General features: G+C 35.3%; 1 protein-coding gene across 12 annotated transcripts in view; it reads left to right on the top strand.

Moving 5' to 3' along the window:
• Positions 1–26,388, top strand: part of LOC114647309 (serine/threonine-protein phosphatase 2B catalytic subunit beta isoform) — a 112,362-nt gene that overhangs the window by 49,692 nt on the left and 36,282 nt on the right. For 11 of the 12 annotated variants that reach the window (XR_007934187.1, XR_007934188.1, XR_007934189.1 and 8 more), the window contains exons 2-9: positions 614–814; positions 6,281–6,405; positions 12,927–13,038; positions 13,529–13,674; positions 20,462–20,601; positions 24,413–24,490; positions 24,697–24,791; positions 25,693–25,818. Coding sequence is in view for 9 of the 12 variants with exons in the window: in XM_028795994.2 (XP_028651827.1) it covers positions 614–814; positions 6,281–6,405; positions 12,927–13,038; positions 13,529–13,674; positions 20,462–20,601; positions 24,413–24,490; positions 24,697–24,791; positions 25,693–25,818 (1,023 nt within the window). In the remaining 3 variants the exon portion in view is untranslated. Of the gene's footprint in view, positions 1–613; positions 815–6,261; positions 6,406–12,926; positions 13,039–13,528; positions 13,675–20,461; positions 20,602–24,412; positions 24,491–24,696; positions 24,792–25,692; positions 25,819–26,388 lie in introns of those variants that run through there. The other variant, XM_028795998.2, reaches the window with a different exon arrangement.

The following is a 26,388-nucleotide window of genomic DNA, read 5'->3' as shown; positions in this document are numbered from 1 at the left end:
CTCAGAATGATGGATCCATGAGGCAGTAAGGGGAATAATACTGCAGAACATATTTAAAACATGTTGTTTTAATATTTTGATGCAGTGCATCAGGAGTCTGTGGCTGTGCAAGGTATTAAAAACAATTTATGTAGAATAGGTATGTGTGCATTGTTTTCTGAAATACTTGATAAAACTGGAGTTTTAAAACTTCTGCAACTGCAATGGTTGGGAGAGGTGTTCTGATACAGTGAATACATTTAAATGTAGACAGTTTTACATTGATTATGAATTGAGTTGATTTGTAAAGTAGGTGGTATGGACTCTAAATGCCATTTACTTGCACCATCATTATTAAATTTGAGTTCTGTGCCTTATTTTTGTATGACTATCAAAATCCAACCAGCACAAAGACTATTCAATCTGTGCAACACTCCAAGCCAACATAAAGAAGGGTGTTCTATATATTGTATTGAATTAAACTGATTGTCTCTTTGCCTCAGGTTTATATCATTTTAATTACTGAGGCATCTCCTTTTATTTTGATACTGAGAGCTTTAGCTTCTTCTCACATTTTTGTCAGTATGACATGCATTTTTGAGTCTAAAATGTATGTTATGTTTGCACATTGCAGCCGTCGCCTTTCCACCAACGCACCATTTAATGTCTGATGAAGTCTTCGATGCTGAAGGGAAGCCGAGGGTGGACATTTTGAAAAATCACTTAATTAAAGAAGGCCGTGTGGATGAAGAAATTGCTCTCAGAATAATTAATGAGGGTGCTGAAATCCTTCGCAGAGAGAAGACAATGATAGAAGTGGAAGCGCCTATTACAGGTGATACTTTACTTTTCCTAAACAGAATTGTATGTTACAATTAAAAAAAATGAAAGCAGTGTGTTTTTTTTTTAAATTTGGGCAACTCAATTTTTTTTCTGTCTTCTTATTTAATTAAACCTAACATTAAGGAATCTGAACTGTATTTACTTTGCTTCTGTAATGTCATTAAGCTAAAAAATGTGGATAAGTTTTATTTAAAACAGAAACAAGGTAACATTTGTTACATATAAAATGTCTTGTCACATTTTCAATGCTTTCTGTCCATAGAAATGAAGTGACAGTTAATAAAAATGAATACCCTCTTATGCCAGGTCATTTTGTAAAGTGGAGATGTTGTAGATTAAAAGATTTAATTTCTTCTTATTAAACTGTTAATAACTGTGATTTCTCTGTATGGCTGACTGTAGAACTCTTCCAGAAATAGAATTTTTTCTTCTTCATGAATGTAACTAGATATTTTGTTTTCCTCATCTCCATTGTAAACTGGACATACTGTATGACAATTATAATCTTGCTAAATAAATTTAGAATGCCTGTTATAGCTGTTGATAAAGATTCGCCAAAAGGCAGTATGTTAAGGATATTGATTGGTGAAATCAAGGTAAGGCTTGAATCAGCAGAAGCAAGTGCACAGTCCAAAAGTAGGCTGGAGTCTCTAACCATAGAGACAAAGAACCAAAACCTAAATCCATCGGCTTCTCCATCCATTTTCTAAACCTTCTAGATCTTAATGAGAGCTTTGTATGCCTATTTTATCCCTAGAAATACCTGTGGATGGTTAAATTATGTTCTAGTTATATATAATACTAGCCATCCCTTGTGGCTTCGCCCGCATATTAGTGAAACAGGACTGTGAGGAGGGCCTGCCCAGCTCGCTACTCCTGACATCACTCTTACCCCTCCCCTCGGCCGCAGCCTCTGTCTCGGATTAGCGTGAATTTATCACTCCTGCAAGCGAACTATGATTCTTAGCGCAATGAGAGAAGTCGCAAAATCAACCGGAATGCTCAAGCAAGTTATAGAAAAAAAAAAAGATCTAAATCCGTTAAGTAGTTCTCTCGTTCGCTAACTAAGAGGAGTTAAGGTTAGGCCCCGAGGCAGACACGTGAATGAGGACGGCCCCACCCCACTCCCCGCAGCCCGATGAGTCTCACTCAGATTCACGCTAATAAATCAGTACCGCAAGCAAACTATGATACTTAGCGCAGTGAGAAAGTCAGCGGAATGTTCAAGCAAATTGTAGAAAAAAAACTATCTAAATCCGTTAAATAGTTCTCTCGTGAAAAGCGGACAGACATACAAACGGGTCTAAAAAACTATGCAATTTCGCTTTTGGACCTCAAAATTTTTAAATCCGTTTCTTAGCGAGCACCTATGGACCAAGGGTAACCTACATTCCAAATTTCAAGCACCAAGTCCTCATGGTTAGGAGATTTCGTGATGAGTGAGTCAGCGGTATTTGGCTTTTAGATATAGATTAAGAGTTGCATAGTAATACGTTTATAGTATGCTACAGTCTGTAGACTGCAAATAAGAACAGTCATATTTACAGCAAGTAGTTAGTCTGCATTGAAAAGTTTTACTGGCTCACTACATTTTTCTTTGCTGAAAGTGCCATGCATTAACTTCACAGAAATATCCATTGCTCTGTTATTTACTTGCTACATACAATTAATCAATTTCTAAAAAAAATAATGTGAACTAATCACAATAATGTACTTTATTAATAAATGCACAATGCTAGCAAAATATTTTAGAATTTTCACTTGAAGACACTTATTGTTTAGGGAGCTTCAAATATTGAAAAATAACCTACTCGTATAACCTTCAAAAGCTTGGAATTTTTAGTTATTATTGCAGCAATGTTTAAACAAAAGTCAAAGCTTATGCATAAGTTGATTGTGATGTGGAAAAGGACATGATGATATGGCCTCAATCTGTAAGTAGCAGTAGACAAATTTAATATGATAGCAAAAGGTTGCCAAGACAACACTCCATGGCAATTAATTTTCTGCTTGCTTGAACTGCTGCTACACAATTACTATAGTGACTCTGCAACATTTAATTGCCTGTTACAATAATTAGGATTATTTATCCAATTGTGACTTTAACACAAATTCCTGCATAACTGAATAACGCTTGTTTGCAGTACATTTGCTGTCAATCTGTGATTAATTTGATGAACTGGTCTGATTGGAGATTGGACCTTTTTTTTCAGTGTTTCTGATTTCATTTTTTTTTTTTACATCCTTGAATGTATCAATCAATCAGGGTTCATCTTTTTTTTTCACCCAAGCATATATTTGCAAATGCAAGCATTAGTGAAGCCTCATTTATAGCCTCCTGTCAAAGGGACTGATAGTAATCTATCTGATACACTCTCTGGATCTGAAAATCTGTGTTTTTCCCCCAAATATGCACTTGTATTTTTTACATTTTGATGAAAACCAAAAGCTGCTTAACCCATGAAAGCCCCACTCCCCCTAATGAATCCTTGTTTTACTCATATTTAATGTATTCAGGGGAGGTTAATTATTGGTGAAATATTGAAAAGACTCAAATAATTAAAACACATGACAGGAGTCAAACTAAAAAATGGGACATGGATAGCATGCCTGCTTGAATGGTATAGTGGCAGATGAAATGTAATATGTAAATATAAATTATTACATGTAAGAAGTACAAAAAAAATGTTAGATTTGAATACTCAATGGAAGGTCTGAAACTTAAAAGTACCCCTTATGAGAAGGACCTCCAAATCATAGTGGACTCACCATTATCTACATCCAGACAGTGTACAGAAGTGATCAAGAAGGCTAATAGGATATTAAGTTATATCACAATGTTTGAAGTATAAGTCAAGGGGGTTTATGCTTAAGCTATGCAACACACTAGTGAGGCCTCACCTGGTGTAGTGTGTTCAGTTTTGGTTTCCACATTACAAAAAAGACGTAACAGCGCTAGAGAGAGTCCAGAAAAGAGCAACTAGACTGACACTGGGATGAAGAGGTATGAGCCATTAGGAAAGAATGGAGGAGTCCAACCTTTTCGGTTTAAGCAAACTGGGACTAAGAGGAAACATGACTGAATTGTTTAAAATTTTGAAAGGAATTAGTACAGTAGGTCCCAGTTGTTACTTTAAAATACATTATGCAAAAGAACACAGGGATATGGTTAAAAACTAGTTAAGGGAAGATTTTGCACAAATACAAGAAAATTTTCTTCACGCTAAGAACCACAAATTCATTGATTTATTTACCAAGTAGTGTGGTTGAGACCTTCAAATCTTGTCTTGATGCTATTTTGAAAAATCTGGGTAAATATGATGGGCTAGGCTTTTGGGTTGAATGACCTGTTCTCATCACAATTTTTCTAATTGTTCTAAAGACTTTATGCAAGGATTTTCAACAATATCAGTAAGCCACTAGAAACATTTGTCTGTTTTCAACTTGCACCAAATTTCACTTCATTTGCCCTACCTGTCTCTTAGATGGGAAACATTAGATCTACAACATAAACATTTGTGTCTAGACCCTTGTGTGATGTATTCCTGCCTCCATTAATGGCCCTTTCCCCTTTATATATCTTTATACCATCATTGACTATTCTAAAAGATGTCCCTTTTGTTTTTAGAAGTTGCATCGTTCTTTCTACTCTGCCATTGCAGAATTGGCCTTATTTGTATTTTTGCTATTTCTGTACATTCTCACATGGCCAAAACAGCTGTACTCTGCATCAAAATTCAGCTAAGTGGCTCTGATTACCTGACATAGTAACTAATAAAAACATCACAATAACACACACACCTTTCACTTGAGAAGTGGCAATGTTTAAAAAATGAAAATCAAACAAAATAAGTTGTGCTTTTGTTTGAATATATTGAAAAGTAGTTAAATTTAGAACTGCATTAGAGTAAATCATACATACATTCTCACATACATTGCAATCAGTTTTTAACTTTGTAGCATGGAGGTTCTTAAAAAGAACATTAGACATTTCAGACACTTGGTATAAAATGTTACTCATTTTCCTATAGCAAATTATAAAGCTTCAAGTCTTGAATTGTGGCATTAGATCAGTGTTTCCCAAACTCGGTCCTGGTGAACCCCTATGACTGCAGGTTTTTGTTCCAACCGGATTCCTAATCAGTGACAACACCTAATAACACTGATCTCATTTAATTAGCTGTTTTTTTTCCTTTTATTCGACATTCAGAAAAGCACAGCAGCATGATTTTTACATTTATAAGACATTTAGAAATATTTCTGCTTTTGCTATAGATTTAAATGCTTAACTCTCTTTTGTTGATTTCATTATACTTTGCCCTTTCTCTGTGCAGTTTTTCCCTCTTCATTGTATCTTAATAATGACAATTTAAAACCAGCAGATCAGACACCCTAGCAAACAACACTGAATAATCAAAGGCTGCAACTACTTTATAGAGTCAGACCCACTAATTAGTAAATAATGGATCAATTAAACAATTAGAACACCTAGAAAAGTAGAATAAAAATCAAGATGAAAATACTGTTAAAAAGAAAAAAAATACATTATTCCTATATAACTGCTTGGTACATTTTAATATTTTTTTTTTTTTAGCAAACTTAGTTTTCTAATTTCTATATTGTTCCCTAAACACAGAACTTGGGAAATATCAGTTCACTTAATTAGCCCAGGAGTTCAATTAAAAACAGAAGCTGGTTGGAACAAAAACCTGCAGCCACAGGGATTCACCAGGACCGAGTTTGGGAAACACTGCTGATTAGATGAATAGGAATGAATTTATTTATTTAAAAATAGTGTGGGGTTTGGGTTTAAAATAAGGTGTTGTACTGTGTGAGAGGGACTTGAAAGTCACAGGGTTTATGGGCAACTTCAGAACACAGCAAGAGAGAAGATAATGGGAAGTTAAACTCCTGCTGAAATTTAACACATTACAACATGGTTTGAATAGAGACAAGAGTTTTATGGCCAGATATGAGGACTGTTTGCATCTCTCGGACTGACACAGACAGCCTGTCTACAGACCCACATTGTATTGAAAAACTCATCAGAACCTTCAAAAGATTTTGTTGGAAAGTTATCTTATCCAGAGATCTTGCCTATACATTGTTCTCCTCTCTTGCTTAATAAGCCTGGAGAGGTCTATTAATTGTTCACATTTAAGATGTCTCATTTAAAGGTTTTCCAATGTTCTATCTGTTATGGTGTCTATATAAACACAGGGAACTCCAGTTTCTGTATTACATCTTGCCTGAAGAAGGGGCCTGAGTTGCCTCAAAAGCTTGCAGATTACAATCTTTTTAGTTAGCCAATAAAAGGTTTCTCACTACGGTTTAAAATAAGTTTACACTTCATGTTGTCAAATAAAATGAGAACACATTGTAAAATTCTCTTAATTTTAAGTTTGATAATAATATACTACTTCTAATTTGTTTTTTAAGATTGTTCCTATTGTTGCAGTGTGTGGTGATATCCACGGTCAGTTTTTTGATTTGATGAAGCTGTTTGAAGTTGGTGGATCACCTGCAAATACCAGATATCTCTTCCTTGGTGATTACGTTGACAGGGGATATTTTAGCATAGAGGTAAGAATGTACAATGCTTTTGAAGTCCTGACTAATGCACTACCATCTCTTAGTGGCGATTACAGTTAGCTGTGCTCCTAATGAAGATATTGTTATTTTTTGCTATTTATAATAAATCATCCATGCCTTGCTGAACCTGAAATATTTGTAGTCAAAAATGGAATGGCAGCTTTTATTAAAATGACTTGTTTTTATATTTTTTTCCTGTAAGGGTTTAAATCCTTCAAGACATTATAAATCTTGGAGAGGGGCATTTTATGTTTTAATCGCTCATCTGTCGGTGCATCTGCAGAAGCAATCAAATGGCTCATATCCCCCACAACAGTGTTGCCCCTTGCCAGATGACTAATAATGTTTTTTTTTGTTGTTTTTTCCCTGGAAAATGTAACTGGTAATTTACTTTGTTCACATGCTATGGGAAATATCCAAAAAAACATTTTGACACCTCACCTTCCCACATGGTGTTTTTTTTTTCTTTTCTTTTCTCATACATTAATTTTCATTTAGTGTTTTGGGAGAAAATCAAGGTACATGTTGACATGTGGCTAGATCTGCAGAAAAAAGCAGTTAAAGATTAGGTCTAAACACATTGTTTGTCCTGCACTGCTCTAAATACAGTGCATATAGGAAAAAATAGCACAGGTTTTAATGCACAATAGGATGTGACACAAATAACCCAATGGGATATATTGCCTCCTTTATAATGTACAGTGATCCCTCGCTATATCACGCTTCGCCTTTCGCGGCTTCACTCTATCGCGCATTTTATATGTAAGCATATTTAAATATATATCGCGGATTTTTTGCTGGTTCGCGGATTTCTGAGGACAATGGGTCTTTTAATTTCTGGTACATGCTTCCTCAGTTGGTTTGCCCAGTTGATTTCATACAAGGGACGCTATTGGCAGATGGCTGAGAAGCTACCCAACGTACTTTTCTCTCTCTCTTGCGCTGACTTTCTCTGATCCTGACGTAGGGGGTGTGAGCAGGGGGGCTGTTCGCACACCTAGACGATACGGACACTTGTCTAAAAATGCTGAAAGATTATCTTCACGTTGCTAACTTCTGTGTGCAGCTGCTTCGTGAAGCGACATGCTGCACGGTGCTTCGCATACTTAAAAGCTCAAAGGGCACGTATTGATTTTTCAGTTTGTTTTTCTCTCTCTCTCTCTCTCTCTCTCTCTCTCTCTCTCTCTCTCTCTCTCTCTCTCTCTCTCCTGACGTGCACTCCTTTGAAAAGGAAGATGTGTTTGCATTCTTTTAATTGTGAGACAGAACTGTCATCTCTGTCTTGTCATGGAGCACAGTTTAAACTTTTGAAAAAGAGACAAATGTTTGTTTGCAGTGTTTGAATAACGTTCCTGTCTCTCTACAACCTCCTGTGTTTCTGCGCAAATCTGTGACCCAAGCATGACAATATAAAAATAACCATATAAACATATGGTTTCTACTTTGCGGATTTTCTTATTTCGCGGGTGGCTCTGGAACGCAACCCCCGCGATGGAGGAGGGATTACTGTACTATTTATCTGACTGATGACTGATCAAGCTTTATCCTTTTCAGGGATCCTGGAAGTACTTTCAGTTATTTGGTACTTTTCCAGATTTAAACTAAGGAGGAATGATAGTCCATTAAATAAGAGACAGCATCTAAGCTTATGCTACACGAAAGCTGGAGTTCTTTAGCTTTTTTATTTCGTAGCAGTATTTTGGAAATATGAATGTGGATTAAAAAAACAGAAGTGGTGTGCCTCTAATGCATGGGCATATGAATCTTTCGGTGAGATATAAACAAAATATTGTTTAGCATATGCAGGAAAAAAGTGCAGTTAGCAATTTGTCTTCTCAAGCATTTGTATAAGGCTACAACATCCTGAAAAGGGAGGTGGGGCACCAGCGCCTTCAACCTCTAATATGTTATTACTTCAAAATTTGCAGCTAAAGTAATTATGAACGCAGTTGTGACATATGAACTTTTATCTTCCAGTGAGCATACAGTAGTGCCATGTTTTTGATTGATAACATTGGAATGGCTGTATGTTCACTTGAAGGTTTTGAGGTTTACAGTCCGCATTGTCCCTTCGGGAGTAGTGCCCTGATAGGTTCGACCCTTGGATCATAAACTGAATTAAGCAGATTGGAGAGCATTATTTTCATTCATACGTACGTTTCTTTTGCAGCACATACCACAGAGTTTATTCCACGGGCCCTGCCAGTGTATTTGGGATATGCTTACTTCTTACCTTGAGATGAAAGTTTAAGTAATGACTAACATTCACACGGTTGTTGCTTGCCTGGCCCACTTTGATAAAGGACTTGCTGGAATATTTACAGTAAACAGTTCTAGGTGCTTACCTTGGCCAAAGATTGACAGACTTTGTTATACCAGTTATGTGCAAGGGAACATCATGTTTCTTTTTCTTTGCTTTTCTCTTAAGTTTGAAATGTGGTCTATTTCAAGCTGTGTATTTTTACATATGCATAGTTCAGTTCTACCTATATGTGGGTTCTGCAAATTTTGTTTTTCTCTCCTATATTCTCCAGTTGCTATTAATTTGCATCCAAGTTGCTATATTAAAGTAATTAGACCAGGCAAATACAAAACACTTTAACCAAGCTAGAAATTAACCAAGCTAGACCTTGCATTAAAACATCTATAAAACTAAACAGATAATTTAGATATTATTTTTTGTTTCTGCATTAACTGTGGTATCTTTGCTGAATCTCTTCCATCTTGTACCTACAAGAAAAAAGGACATGTGCTCAGTGTTGGCAGTTCAAAAGAGTACTATATTTATGAAATAATGAAGTATGCTTGCAAAATAACTAAATCATAATTATGAAATAATGCAGTTATTAGTGGTGGAAATAAACCTCCACAGAATAGAGGAACAGGCACTTAAAAACAACAATGGCAAGAGTCTGTAAGCGTTTACAGGTTACACTACAGGGGGTCCTTAGGTTACAACGTCTTGACATACAACGTTTCGAGTTTACAATGCTCACTCCCATAAAAACTTTAAAAAAAAAAAATTTGAGACGTGTAAAGGAATAAAGATAAGGATTTTTTTTTTTTTACACTTATTTTTTCTGTTACTACAGTATAGTGTACAGTATATTTATGTCCTTTTCCTTTATCTGTGGTTTAGTTGTGTTTTTATGTTCTAGATAATGATTTTGCAAATGTGTTAGGATAGTTTAGTGACTTAGGCTAGGGTGTGTTTCGTCTTACACCAAAATTCGGGTTACATCACTGTTGCAGGAACGGAACTGTGTTGTAACCCAAGGACCCCTGTACTAGGTTTTCACTGACAGCAATGCACCATCTGGTGATTGTTTTTAGAACTGTAAGGACCTTGGGGGAAAAAAAAACACTTAGCAATATCTTTCATGGATGGGGTCCATATAACAGTGAGGCAAGTCTCTGCAATTGACTTGCTATAGACCATAATTTAATTATGACAGATATCAAGGCCACAGGTCTGTATTCTCTCAGAAAACACACAATGGATGTCTTTGGGAAATGTATTATTGTAGTCATTTTTAAACAATGTTAATTTTGACTGAAAATTTTAATATGTGTGAACACTATTAAACGTATCTGCATTGTTTCACTGCCTTAACGTTTTGTAACAGGTTTGCAAGCTTTACGTTTCTTTGTACGGTATGTAGCTGCTGGTAAATAAGGCAGGATCAAGCATGAGCCAAACGCATACCAAAAGAAATCTCTTGGCCCAAAAGGGTTCATTTTATAAGAGTTTAGTGAAAATTCAAAGCAAACAGTCCACACAAGAATACAAAAAAGTTGTTATACATTTAGAATAAAAGGCAAAAAAAGGAAAAATGTTTCTTCTTGTTAAACTTCAATTGTTTATATACTTAAGGATTAGTTATCTCTCTATGCTCTACTTCACATTCAGTATGTTCTAAACATACGGCTCTGCACATACAACTGAGCACGTTAAGACACGGTTCCTTCCATGCCTTACTCAAGGCAAGGCAGGTCATTAACTGAGAATAATCTGTAATTGGAGCAATAAGAAATAAAATATTCCATTTCAATTCAGCTTGTGAGGGTTATTAAAACCTCCCATATACTATGCACTAATTTATAGGCAAAATTTAACATAACTAAGAAAATACTTTATCAACTTAACATGACCTAAGTAACTGGCAAATGGCTCTTATACAGAATTTGAAAATGAGGCATACCATAATACGATCTCGGAGTTAGTGTATATATGCTTATATGCCGTAGTGATATAACAGTAGCAGAATTTGACAACCATTACATTTATATAGTGATTTTCTCAGCACTCAAAGATCATTACATAGAGAGTGGGAAACCACTTCAGCCACTACCAATGTGTAGCATCCACCTGGATGATGTGATGGCAGCCATTCGCCACAAATTAGCTGTTAGGTGGTGAAGGGGTAAGAGAGATAGTTAACCTGTTAGGGACAGGCATATGATTAGGGGGCCAGAAAGACCAGACTGTGGTGTACAGTTTAGCCAGGACATCGAGATAACACCCTACTCTTTACAAAGGATGCTAAGGGACTTTTTATGACCACAAACAGTCAGAAATCATCCAAGGGATGGCACTTTTTTTTTTTTTTTTTTACAGCCCAGTGTCCCCATCACTACACTGGGGCATTGGTAACCCCATTCAGACCTCAGGGTAAGTGCCCCCAGCTGGCTTCACCAAATCCTCTTCCAGCAACAACCCAAACTTTCCTAGATAGTCTCCCATGCAAGTACTATCTGGGCCCAAACATGCTTAGCTTCAGGTAGAAGTGCATGTAATATGGATGCTGGCTGTATGTGGTATGGCTTCTGTATGGCAGCAAGTTTCCTTTCAAGACATTTAGTATGAAAAATGTTCTAAAACTTTGAAATAATTATTGATGTAGACTTTGGTAAATGTAATTGTCAGTAATATTTTACAAATATCAGTTAAACATTTTTCCCATTCTGTTTGTCGATACTTTGGGAAAAACTGTACTGAAAATATTTTTAAAGGGAAAAAAATATTTACACATAAATTTGATGTCCTGTGATAAGATTTTCATTAATTGCCTCTCCTACAACAAAACACATAGCATGCCAAAATCATAATAACTACAACTTTCTGTAATATCACTGTCAAAGAATAAAAGAACCATATTTCCTCTTGGGCAATCATAAAAAGTAACTAGTAATTTAGTGTGTGCATGGCCTGTCTAGTTATGGATCTTGAAATTGTTCTACATACTGTACATATATAGTTCTGATGCAGAGAATATGGCCATATCTTGCACACTACCGGGGTGCCAACACAAATTTCTCAGGCTAAACACTTTTTATTAGCAATCATGTGAAGAACTATAGGTGGTCATCATTTACAGTTAAACTTGGTAGCCTTCAGTTGAGAGAAGAATACACATATATACATCAAACACACTATTCACCTGTGGCACAAAGTCCTGTGCAAATACGCAGCATTTAATGTGTTAAACTTGACATTCTGAAAAGTTGTAATCGGTGGCTGTCAGTGAAATGGTTCTTGGCTACAGTCTCCCAGAAGTTTCTGATACACTGTCCTGCCCATACGTTTGGCTTATACCAAGTTTAACATAGTGAATCGTGTGCTGTTGATTCATTTTGTAGCCATTGTCTTTGGTGTGTATTAGCTGTGGTGGTTAGGTAAGACGTCATTATTAGAAACTGGTTAATATTAATCAGTTTTCTGTTTATTCTGCCCATTTTTTTTTGTCATCCTTATTAGTATAATGTTGAAAAATCATGGAACCCAAAGGAACATAATTTGTGATATGAAATTGAGGATCGAAAGTGGTAGCTAATATAGGGTTAAAGGCTGGGGTTAATTCTGGAATGGGGGGTAAGTGCTGATTAACGTAACGGCAGTCATCTGTTTTTTTTATTTTTTATTTTAACTGTCAAACAAAAGTTGTGCGACTGTAGTTTTCCCCCCCCCCCCCCCAGGAAATTGCATCATTGTGCAAATTATTTTTATCATTAAAACTAAGTTTTATGGAAACAAGCTGGCAAGAGCAAAATTCCCAAGCAGGTGTTAAAAATTACATTTGTGATTTAATAACTGAGATATATTCACAATGGCACATGTGCGCAAAAACCTTTTAAAAAGGGAGCAAATTAATTCATCATGGCTAGTATTGTCTAGAAAAACATGCCTGTGTACCAGTTAAGGTATCTGTGTACATGGCAATATAATTACCTCTAGGTTGTCAACATGGTTCTATTAAGGTGGGTAAATTTTACAAGATGGTGGAGATTGTATGATATATAACATCAGAATGAGTTGGCCTACAGTAGAACTGAATGCATCACTTAATAGAAATTTCAATCTTAACCTGGCACTACTTGTTAAACTTCAGCTGAATAGAAGCTACAAAAACTGTTAGGCCTAAGGGCATGTTCTCATCAAAATTTTTTTATTTACTGAAATATAATTGTTTTTTTTTTTTGTTTTTTTTATATATATATATATATATATAAAGTGTGTGCTATACCTATGGGTCCTGAAGATTTTATATCCAACCACACTGTACCTACTAAGAGGCAATCATGAATGCCGGCACCTTACTGAATATTTCACTTTTAAGCAAGAATGTAAGTACATGCTGATCTTGTTGGGATTTGTAATTGGTAGCATTTTCATTGCACAATCAGTAACAGTGATTGTCCAATTTTCTCTACTGTGTTAGCTAAACTAATTGTGCTTTATCAGAAAAGATTAAAAACATTTGAATTCCTGAAAGATTTCTTAAGCTGTATGGTCTGTTCTGATGTTCTAATGTTATTTCATTCCAGCTTTTTTTTCCCCAGGAATTCTTTTTAGAGTAAGCGTGAAGTTCAAAATGATATGAATAGGATGTTCTTATATTGGCAGCTACCTATAACACTGCATGATGTAATATTATGGACTGCTAGCTTTTATTTTGTAGCATACAACATCAGTCTAAAAAGTCTTTGATTCTGAGTGGCTATTTTACATTTTATTAGCCAGTGACCCATTGCCCACAGTTTGTTTTGCTCCTGTTCTTTTAAAGCCTTCACACTTGTTCTAACCTCCACACCTTTTGTTTATATTTCTTTCTAGGTAAAATCAAGTATTCTGAGCGAGTTTATGATGCATGCATGGATGCCTTTGACTGCCTTCCACTTGCTGCACTTTTAAATCAGCAGTTTCTTTGTGTGCATGGTGGCCTTTCACCAGAAATTCAAACTCTAGACGATATTAGAAAAGTAAGTATGATAAGAATTATGTTTATTCATTCCTTCTCAGAGTGAAATGCTATATAAATAATTATAATCAAAAGGAAATTGAGCAGAAAAACCATCTTCTACATATGATGCTTCCTATATACACTTTGGTTCCGTTCAGAATTTGAAGTATTCATGCTAGTGAATTTTTAAATGTTTATATTTAATTTTGTCTAAAATGTTAGTATACTTACTTACGGGATACTAACACAGCTGAACAGGATTTTTTAAATATTATAATTAAAATTATTTTCAGAATAAAGCACAAATATATAGCTGAAATTGTAGGAGTAAAATACAAATACTAGCATTCTGTGTACATTATTGGATGTGTAATTGTATTTCAAGTATAGTTATTTCTTATCAGTAGTGGTGTTCAGTGTGCAGTGCAGTTATCCCTTTTGATATTTTTATGTTGGCAAAGTTACATTACGTAATCTTATATAGTTATTCTATGCTTACATTTCACATAATATTATTTTTCTCTATCCATTCCTTCTCTAAACCTGCTTTTTTCTTCACTGACGTTTTATAAGGTGTATACGTGCACAAATCTACGCTTACCCATACACTAGCAATTTAATGTTGTTGGTAAATCTAGAATGCATGACAAATTTGGAAGGAACCTGGAGAACACAAATACCTAATTTGCTACAGGTGTAGTTTCTGAAAATCATGGAGACAGTAACTGGGTTAGGAATAATGCATCCATTTTGATTTTTTGCAACCAAGTACTAATAATAGTATTTTTTGCTTTGGCTAGAACAGTTCCTCCATATTTGATGTAAATTGTGAATTCAAGAAAAAAACAAATTTTCTTACTTTCAGTTAAGTCTTTTACCCAACTATTTTTAAGCTTATTTTTAGGAAATATAATTCCATAGGATTTTTTTCTTAAAAAGTGCAGATTAGGAAATGGAGAGAAATTAAAAGACATTGTGTATACAATGGAATAAGGTGGATTGGGCTTGTCAGATCAAATGTAGTGATATGAATATAATTCCAATGTATTGTTAAGTCTTTCATAGGCAAAAGCTGATGTTCAAATGCAAAACAATTATTTGTTTTAAGTCACATTCATTTTGGCATCCTGTTACTTCAGACATACTATGCAATATTGCTGTATTTTACAAATCTGTTTTTGCACATTACTTCCCTATTTAGGCCTTTCATAATTTTGAATAATTACCATTATTAATAAAATGTGCATTCTTTTGATTCTTGATCCCTCAATGCTCATCACCACACCCCTGCAAAATGAAGTTTAAGACAGTTGTTTGTTTTTCTTTTTCTAATGCTCTACTTTTTAATTTCTTCAGCACCCAAAAAATATCTTTGTGATCTTGAACTCATGATCCTTCACTTACTGCTGTCTTATCATAGAACTGTTTAGCATCCATCTTAGCAAACAAAAGCCGGTTTCCTTTATAATGACAATAGAGAATAACTATAATAAAAGGAAAATCAGAAATATGACAGTGTATTTAACACTAGAATTACCAGAGCCTACGAAAAAACTCGTAGATCCGGTCCACCTTAAATCCGTTAGCACTTCTCCCTCAGCATCTTTTGTCCTGTAAATGTGCCGATTAAGACAAGCAGCAAGCAGCCTGCTATTCCATCCCCTACCGCCGCAGACCATGCACAGACTTCTCCCAGCTCATGCCTTGATTATCTGGGAGTTAAGTGCTGGAGTTTTAGAGTGGAAATACAGTAATCCCTCGCTATATCGCGCTTCGACTTTCGCGGCTTCACTCTATTGCGGATTTTATATGTAAGCATATTTAAATATATATCGCGGATTTTTCGCTGGTTCATAGTTTTCAGTGGACAATGGGTCTTTTAATTTCTGGTACATGCTTCCTCAGTTGGTTTGCCCAGTTGATTTCATACAAGGGACACTATTGGCAGATGGCTGAGAAGCTACCCAACCAGAGCGCGTATTACGTATTAAATAAAACTCCTCAAATATATTGTGAGCATGGGGGCTGTTCGCACCCCTAGAGGATACGGCCGCCCCTCAAAAAACGCTGAAAGACTATCTTCACATTACTCCCTTCCTTGCTGGGCTTACTTGTGGCTGCTTTGTTAAGCTATATGCTTCCCGCACGGTGCATCACATACTTAAAAGATCAAACAGCACGTATTGATTTTTGATTGTTTGCTTCTCTCTGTCTCTCTCACTCTGACATTCTCTGCTCCTGACGGAGGGGGTGTGAGCAGAGGGGCTGTTCGCACACTGGCCTAGAGGATACAGGCGCTCCTCTAAAAAATGCTGAAAGACTACCTTCACATTGCTCTCTTCCTTGCAGCTGCTTTGTCCGGCAGTGCTTCGCATACTTAAAAGCCAAACAGCCCTATTGATTTTTGATTGTTTGCTTTTTTCTCTCTCTCTTTCTCTGACATTCTCTGCTCCTGACGCGCACTCCTTTGAAGAGGAAGATATTTTTGCATTCTTTTAATTGTGAGACAGAACTGTCATCTCTGTCTTGTCTTGGGGCACGTTTAAACTTTTGAAAAAGAGAAGAATGTTTGTTTGCAATGTTTGAATAAAGTTCCTGTCTCTCTACAGCCTCCTGTGTTTCTGTGCAAATCTGTGACCCAAGCATGACAATATAAAAATAACCAAACATATGGTTTCTACTTCACGGATTTTCACCTATCGCGGGGGGCTCTGGAACGCAACCCCCGCGATCGAGGAGGGATTACTGTAATAGATTGTTATTTGGAACACATGCATTTCATGTGTGTTCCGGTTCTATAATAATCTGTGTAAACACAATGTTAAAACAGAAATGTTTGTCATATTTTAGTAGTAAATGGCAAAATGTTGGCATAAACTATATAATGTGTGAAGCCTGAAGTCCAAAGATCAAATAAACACTTTCACTAAAGGTTCAAGGACGATACAACAGCTTCCGTAGCGTAGCGGTAAGATTTGCTGACTTGTAATCAAGAGTCCCCGGTTCGATCTCGTCTGCCTCCTGTATTTGCCGTTTTCAGTAGTGAGCTGCTCTTATTGTTAATATTATACAGTACACACATACATTTGGTTTGCATCTGTAACAGACTGTGTACATTTATAGGACTTGTGAAAGTTACCGTTTTTTTTGTTTGTTTTTTTCCCCACTTTTATTCTCTTAGTCACAATCGTGATACATACTACCGCCCTAGGGATCTGACGCTGTTAGTTGTTATTTCAAACTGGGAGTAACTGTAGATGTGAGTGGTGTTTTGAGGCAATGGAACTGGACATTCTCTGATCTGGAGGGATAAAAGCTGACACACAAAAGCTAGTGAATCTGCCTTCTTCGTATCTCACAGTCACTTGATTTTTTTTTTATTCAGTTTTATTGAGTGTTCCTGCTCACGCTGAATTAGTATGCACCTTATGGTCTATGATGTCAAAAAAACAAAAACAAAACAGAGACATAGGTATATATGATATTTGGAATTATTCATTTTATGACCGGTATAGTACATTTCGGAAAACATTGTGGCACGGATGCAACATTATTCATATTATTCATATTCACATAACACTGCATGTTTTTTTTTTCCCCCGATCTTGCCAGTCCCCACATGTTGTTTCTTTTGTACTCCAGGACAAAAGTAGTTCATATCCAGTAAATAACCTGAAATGGTACAAAGATAAGTAGTAATGTCTTTTTTTTTTTTTAATTTCTGGCATTTTTCTGCTTACTTTTTTTAATCTAATTTTATTTAACCATTTCAGGTTATTATTTCCTTTTCCTTTATTAAAATATGCAAATATAAGTTTGATCACAAAAATAAATTCCATTGTTTCTCATTGAGTGCTATACACAGAAAACCTCCCTCAGTTTGACTGAATTTGAACTACTCTGCCGAAAGAAGAGTGGGATAAAACTGCAGCATCATTTTGTGCTTAACCATAAGGCTTATCCATGATTATTTAAATGCTGTAATCAAAGTGAAATGTTCTTTTATTGAGTATTAGTTATAGACTGTCCGTGATATTTTTATGAACAAAAGGGTAAATTTCAAAAAGGGTGTTGATTGCCACTATATGTAGTTCCATTACTATTTTTTATATAGATGGACTGACCATTGGTATTCATGAGTCAAATTTAATTAATATTGCATAATATTTTAATTCATTTATAATTTTTAAAATATTATACTTAAATATTGAAGAGTAAAATGGAATAATTTTTCATTTAAAAATGTTTCATATTTCAAAAAATTATTTCATAGCTTGTATGTTTACATCTACAGGAATAAAGATTTTACAACAACAACATTTATTTATATAGCACATTTTCATACAAAAAAGTAGCTCAAAGTGCTTTACATAATGAAGAAAAGAAACATAAAAGACAAAGTAAGAAATTAAAATAAGACAACATTAGTTAACATAGAAGAAGAGTAAGGTCTGATGGCCAGGGAGGACAGAAAAAACTCCAGACGGCTGGAGAAAAAAATAAATCTGCAGGGGCTGCTGAGTTCTTGTAATCTAGGGCAGGGTTACTCATCTTTGGTTAATGGGGTCAGTAGCGGCTGCAGGTTTTCACTCCAACCATTTTTGTAATTAGAAGCCAGGCCTAGCAAATAATGAAAGTTAGTATTTATTTATTTATATGGCTTCTTCATGCTTTCACTCTCCCAAGATAAATCTTTATCACATTGTAGATTTTTCATTTTCTGAGAACATTATCTATATGTTTTATGGGCCAGAACAGATTTGTATTTCTTTTGATCCTTCCCTTCTTTCTAATTTATTTCAAAACATCAAATATTACTTCATGATCCACATACACCGGTTTAAATGGAAGCATGTTAGCTAGTGAGCTGGGTTTGTCATTTGCACCTCATTATTAACTAATGGCTGATTAAGACAACAGGAAACAAAACCTCAATGCAGCTCTTTAAAACTGAAATACACAATTAAGGGTTCTGAATTATAACGAATGTATTAACTAAAACTAAGGCCAAAAAACATACTGCTTTAGTAGTAAATAAATGGGTTCTAATTGAAAATTTGGGAAAAGCAAAAAACTGCAGCCACTGCAAACGAATAGGACTAGAGTTGAGTACCTCTGATCTACTGCAGTATAAATGCAAGTAATAATGAGTGTCTGGATACTTCTATGAATTGTCCCTTTTGAGGTGAATCTTCAGTGTAAAATTAAAATGTTGGTTATTTCACTAGAAATATAAAAACTGTGTGTCTATACATATACTATATATATGTAATGATGTGTGGGTCACAGACTTGCCCAAGAGAGGAGGATGTGAGTCTAGGTTTTCAAAAAAGTCAACATTATTGTTGTAAAGAGAGGAAAAATCGAAAACATTTTCAAATGGGAGCTGTCACTTCAGCGCAGACAAACACAGCAAGCAAATGGTGACGCTAACATCATCCCGTAGTAGCTCTATTCCTCAGATTAAAAGAACAGATAGCCATTCTTGGACAGAAGACAGAAAGTAGAGCGGCCAGTTTTAAATGTTCCCTACATCACCCATCGGGCGATAGACGAGTAATGTGGTGAGTCTGCAAACTTGCAGTTGCACCGGTGGTGGATAAGCAATCCCTGTCTGTGTTAACAGAGTTTCGGCGCACAGCACAGTTGTGGGGTTGTCTGGATCTCAGAAAATCTCACTCTCGCCTTTTATGCTGAATTGTAAAATTCATTTTCAGACTATTGCAGTTCAGAAAGCAAAGAAGCAGGAAAGCAAATTTTCAGTCATTCTCCAAATTTAGTTGTGGTGCTCTTACACTTCTTGATTGACCAAATTTGGCTTGATCTGTAACATACCTTGCCATGTAAAATATGTAAGAATGTTTTTTAAAAACAAAAAGGTGATGCAAAGCATCATGTGATATTTCTGAGGTTAATTAACCTGGAGCTTGTATTGGTTATTGGGCTGCACAAGTTCCAAGTCTAATATCATCTGTGATCAACAGCAATATCCACCAAATGTAACTTTTTTAGACTTGTAGTTTTCATCTACTTTTGGTACTTCACTTTAGTATTAGTTTTTAATACTCTGAGTTAAACCTTTGTTCTCTGTTTATTAACAAAACTGCAGAGGTTTTGTGCACACTAACAACTATTCTAAGTGATAATAATTATTGACATTTAATACATTAATTTTCTCTGTTTATGCAACACACAGAATCATTTCCCTGGTTGATATACATCAGAGCCTTGCTTTTGCAAGATTTATTCTAGCCCTTGGACACACAGTGTAGCAATGTTTGAGCAATCGCAAGCAACTTTGCCTTCCCCAATTCCTGTTGCTCCACTGTATACAAAAGACAAAACAAGACACATATACGGAGGTGGATACTTCTCTGCTTTCATTTTAATTGCATCAGGTCATGCAACGATTCTTGTCTAATGAAGTGTAGAGGTTAGAGAGCCAAACACCAGTCAGCTCCTTCAGTTAAAAGGGAAACTATGCAGAGAAGCCCAGATTTTTCAGTATGCATATAAAGCCAATGACATTCGAGGTGATCCAACCTAAAACATAAATAGACTGATACTAAAAGTGATGAACAAATATGATAAAGTAATCTAAAAAGTCTTATGTTGCATAGTGCTACACAAAGTAACGTAATGCTACATGGACAAATTTTAAATGTGTAATTTTTAATTGTTAATTATATTTAGATCTGTGGATAGTTACATTATCTGTATTACACATTGATATATAAATTTCAAACATATTTGATTATGATAGCTCTATTTAGTGATAATATATTTTTTTCTATATTTTGGGACAGTTAGATAGATTTAAAGAGCCACCAGCCTTTGGGGCAATGTGTGATCTTCTATGGTCAGACCCTTCTGAAGACTTTGGAAGTGAAAAATCAGAAGAATACTTTAGTCATAATACAGTACGAGGATGTTCCTATTTTTATAGGTAATGTAAGATTTAACTTCCTTCTTAAGTCTTGTTTTTTGCCTTTGAATTTTACCATGCAGGTAAACCAAAAACGTATTCTCACTTGTTGTTTAAGAGCTGTGAGATCTCTAGAATCTCTGAAGCCCTTAGGGTTTTCAAATAAAATTAATAAAATGCAAAATTGTATTAATAAACCTAAACATTTATATGTTCCTTTTATAAGGTTGGTCTTTTTTCTTTGTAGGCTGCACTAACTGTATGAAAGACAAAGCTAAGTTATTTACATAGCACATTTCATATAAAATGTTGTTTAAAGTGCTTTATAAAAATGTTAAGAGTATTAAAAATAAACAAGGGGTCAGGAAAAGAAAAAAAAATATGTATTAACAAAAATTCATTTAAAAGCTATGGCAAACAGATGTGTTTTTTATCTGTCTTAAGAGTAATGGTTGTAGGGCAAGTCTCTTATCATCTGGAAGTTTGTTCCGCTAATAATAGCATAATAGAGAAAAGCAGCTTCAACATGTTCTGTTTTGTTCCTGGGAACAACAAGTAGGCCTATTCCAGAAGACCAGAGGTCTGGTAGGTTTGTAGTGCAAGAGTACAGTAAATCTGTGATACATTTAGACCCTAAACCTTTTAATTATTTGTAAATGGGTACAGTTATTTTAAAATCAATTATCTGCATTGCAGGAAGCCAGTACAGAGATCTTAGAAAAGCTGTAATTTGTTCAGCTTTTCTAGTTTTAGTGATTCTCTGAATAAGCTTTTGTCTAAGAGCTTTTATAGAAAGACCAGAAAAAAGGCTGTTAAAGTAGTCAGTCCTACTTCCAGTAAAGGCTTGAATGTTTTTCTAAATCTGATTTGGACATAATTCCTCCAGTTCTGACTATATTTTTAAGATGATGAAGTGTGCTGGCCATATAATCATTTTGATATGATTATTGAAACTTGGTTCTGAATTAATAATTAGACCAGAGTTTTTGACTTGGTATTTTATCTTCAAGGAATGTGAGTTAAGGTGAGTATAAGTTATTAGTCTTTCTTTTTTTTTTAACTCCAAAAGCAATTATTTTTATTATTTAATGGAAGAAAATTATAACACATTCAATTACTAATTTGTTCAATGCACTTTTTAAATGAACATACAGGACCATAGTCATGAGTGTCACGTGCATGTTTGTGGTAAAAAAAAAAAAAAAAAAGTATTATTCTGCATTATCTGATGTAAGGATAACCTGAAATGGGAGAAGTCCAGGGATACACCTTTGGGCATTCCACATGACATTGAATAGTTTTAGATGGTAATATGCACATTATATATTTTAGTCTAAAAACTAACATGCTAAAGATAGCAAAATATGTATTAGATACTATTACAATGTTTACTATATTTTTAAGTATTAATAACTAAGATTTTATACTTCATTTTGTTAAGCCATTTTCTGTATTATTATGTGTTAGATTTTAGAAGCTAACAAGAAACTTGGATAGTAATACAGTAAAGAATCTGGCGCTTAATCATCCTGCAAGCTGTAGTAAGCACTGTTTTGTAAGATGACCCATTACATGACAGTTTTAAATAAGCATACATTTCCCTAAAGATGTGTCAAAATTCAAGAATGTAAAAATTTTCTCAGTCCAGTTGGCTAATTAATCTAACACATTGAATTATCTTGTTAATACTTTTCAGTTTTAAGGAGATAGGTTTGTTTTTAGCAGTTCGATTTATATTGAGGGTTTATATTTCTCTTAGAGAAGGTATCTGGGTCACTTTGACACAGTATAGAGGGGGAAGGAGAAACATACCTAGAGGAAGAAGTACAGAGAAATGACAAAGTCACATTCAGCAACGCAGGTTTATCTGTGGAAGGAAGGGAGGATTAAGGATCCTCTTGTAAGAGGAAAGACTTTTACAAGTGTATCTAATAATCCATGATGGCAGGCAACAGGAAAGTAGCAGTCTTTTTTTTCAGAAGTAGGAATTTGTGAATACTTGTTGTGTTTCCTTGATCGATAGCCATAATTGTGCCAGATGACAAAACAGCTATTCCCTTTGGCAGAGATGGAAAGCATGTGTTAAACACCCCCCTTTTATTACATAAAATTTGTCTATTTTAAAATAATTTAAAAAAATAATCTCTTGCATATATTTCTCTTCTGGTTCGTCCTGCTTCCACTTTAAAACCGGTCCCACCCAAACGCAGCCGACACGGCATTTCTCAATTCCTATTCGCCGTCTTCCATATCATGCACTATACTGGCCTGCTGAGCGTAATACATCCAACAAGTACTCGAGGTGCTGCCACAACGGTGAAGCAGCTTTACCACTTTTGCAGGAGCCACCTGTGTCTTTACAACAGCTTCTTACACAGCAGACATCAGAAGCTAAAAATTATCGTGAACACATTTGAGAATACAACTCTTCTCTAGCATTTGCTTCCATGGGTGCATAGATAGCTCAACCTCCTGACCACGGACCATACTGTTTTAAAATACACAGCCAAATTTATCACCAAATCTCTCCACTATACGCTAACACTTCTACCTCTCCAGGATATGGACAGTTGTATGTTTTTGACACAGCGCAAGCTACTGAAGTACGCTTACAAAATAAAGCAAACTCTGCATGCAGCGAAAATGTACTTCTCCAGCTAGATTCCATGCTCAGAAACTTCAACCCCTTCGCTAAATCAAACAAACACATGCATGAAATCGCTCAGTCCAATCCAACAGCATCTGTACGAATGGTTTTCAAGGAAAACCCTAGGCAGGATTTACGACGATACAATGTCCCGACATGTCACACTGATGTTGCAGCAATTTTTGTCGGAGAAGATGGCGAAACGCCTGCCAAAAGGGACATTTGCATCTATCCTATACGCAACTCCTGTAAACAGATTTCCACGCTCAATATGAATTGTGATCCTATGGTTTACCCACTTTTATTCCCTTATGGAGACATTGGCTGGCACAAAGATTTGCAACATGTTCCCGATAAAAGAACCACCAAGCGAATAAGGCTTACTCAATGAGAATTTTACGCGTATAGATTAGCAATGAGGAATACATTTAGTATTTTGCACTCCAGCGGCAAACTATTCCAACAGTACGTTGTAGATGCAGATGTTAAAAAAGAGGGCGCGCGTCTCAACTATATCAGATTAAATCAACAAGATCTGCGCATGGAACAATACAATGTTGAATATAGACGCACTGCAAGCAAACGCTGAAGTAAAACGCTGTAGGCAAAATGATCATATTACTGTCCACATTTCCAGGAAGTCCAAGATACATGCAACAAAACTATCAGGATGCCATGGCCATAGTACGTAAATTCGGAAAGCCTGATTTATTTATCATTTTCACATGTAATGCTACTTGGCCAGAAATTCTACATGCACACTGCGTCTTTCAAGAAGTATTTATTTCTTCTTGATTTCTGAATTCCTTTCGCACTGTTTTCCATTCCTATTCTTACACCGCCGTATGCAAGTTGTTAATTAATTGGTCTTTCACAAAAATATGCTGATAATGACCAATCCTTAAGGGAACAAAGTATATTAAGTTTATAATTGTTTAGTGCTATAAGTTGTATGCCTTTATTGCAATTACAGATTTGTTTTTGTAAGAAGTTATATGTAAATGTACACTATTGTACGTGTCCTGTATAATTTTCTAATGTTTGGCAGATTTTGATGTAAAAGTGCCCAATACTCCATTTTTTTTTTTAGTCTTTAAGTGTGTGCTTGTGCCTGTCTCTCTCTGGTTTTATCTATTAAAGTATACAATTAACAAGTAATAACAAAAAATGATTCTCTTCCCCCAGCTATGCTTCAGTTTGTGAGTTTTTACAAGTGAATAATTTGTTATCGATCATTAGAGCTCATGAAGCACAAGATGCAGGGTAAGCAGTTGTTTATATGCAAATGTACATTCACAAAAAATGTTAACCATCTAAACGCACAGATCCTTTTACTTGTACCTTAATTGCATGTTAACAATATATAAATATACATTCTCTCCAACATGTTCACAATCTAAATTAACATATCCTTTTACTTCTGCCTTAATTGCTTGTTAACATAGTGTTGCAATCTTTTTGTTTTACAGTTACAGAATGTACAGAAAAAGCCAAACAACAGGCTTCCCATCATTAATCACAATTTTTTCAGCGCCTAACTATTTGGACGTATACAATAATAAAGGTTAGTCATTTCTTATGGATTGCAAAGCATTTAGATTCCCCATAGCTGTAAATTATCAGTTACAGATGGCAGACCAATGAATAGAGTGTTACTCATTAATTTGCACCCTTTCTCCTGTAATATGCATGTTACAGTCAGTGTCTCTTTTGTTATCCAGAGTTACCTCAAATGCCGACTTTGGTAAAGGTGTAACTGATGCATTTGTGGGTTTTTTTCTGTGAATTCGTACTGTCATGAATATCCCTGAAATGTCATTATCATGTGTGGACATGGAATTTTGAATGTTCCAAAGTTGTTGTTGTTGGGGTGGGGGTGGGGGCAGTTTTTACTTTTTGGTACATGATTTCAGCAAATTCAAATGTAATCCATTGTTTTGTTTTTTTGTTTAAGATAGAATTTCTTTGAAGTATTTAATCAACAAGTCTTGCCACTCAAAAATGTTAAAACATTTTTTTGTCTATTACTTACCCAATGTTATTTGTACATAATGGCAGAGAAAAATGGGTGATCTCAATTTCTTAATTGAAAATGGAGATTACAAAATTGCTGATATAGTAAGCATCAGTGGGGACCAATGGTGAACAGCAGCAAGCAGTATCTAAATGTCCTTAAAAAGAAAATCTCAAACTACTTGTGTTTTGTAAAATTAAACTGTTTTAATATTAATTACATTTTACATTCAGTTTTACACAGTCCTTAGTGATATGGAATGATAATGAATGAAATTATATTTTCATAAAGTAAAAGGCACAAACAAAAATCGCTTTTAAATTTTCTAGTTACTGGTTGATGTTTATGTAGAAGAAAATTCACATTGTGTTTGGATAAGTCAAGAAGGATTGTCATTTATATTATAAGCACTTTTAGATGTTCAAGTCTAGTTGTTTCTTTGTTGTTTCAGCTGCTGTGCTGAAATATGAAAATAATGTGATGAACATTCGCCAGTTTAATTGTTCTCCTCATCCGTATTGGTTGCCAAATTTCATGGATGTCTTTACTTGGTCATTGCCCTTTGTTGGTGAAAAAGGTTAGTTTTGTCTTGTATATTACCATGTACACATAAAATCACATAAAATAACGCATCCTGGTTAGTCAGTCTTTCTCTTCCGCTACATCTTTTTCCACTACTGTGTGGGGTGAATGTGCTTAATCAACCTTAACCATATAGCTCGGTCCTGCACCACCTCCTCTCCAATCAGATCCTTTCTTTGTAGGTTGGGTTTTCTGTTACAGTTTAGATTTTGTTTTCCTGTGTAAAACTTCAATGATGTAACTGGAGCTACTGCCGAAAACTAATGGAGGGAAAAATTATAGAGTTCTAGAGGTATAGGCTGGGACAGGGCATTGAAGTATTTTTTGGACAAGATTATTGACTGTCACTTGTATCCTAATATAAGACATCCAAAAACTCCCTGGGCCCTCTCCTTATGTTTCTGCTAGTGCTGTGAAAATCAACTGACCAAAGACTGAAATCTTCCGGTTTTTGCTCTTTGCTATAAAATTGACAATCAGCTTGTTGTTAGCTGATTGGTTTGCTGATTTTATAACATAGGATCAGAAGGTGTGTGTAGTACCAGAAGATCATCCTAAATAAAAA

Source organism: Erpetoichthys calabaricus, chromosome 2 (assembly GCF_900747795.2).
Source record: "Erpetoichthys calabaricus chromosome 2, fErpCal1.3, whole genome shotgun sequence".
NCBI lineage: Eukaryota > Metazoa > Chordata > Cladistia > Polypteriformes > Polypteridae > Erpetoichthys > Erpetoichthys calabaricus.
The sequence above is the reverse complement of the archived record's forward strand: the minus strand, read 5'-3'. Positions and strand labels throughout refer to the sequence as shown.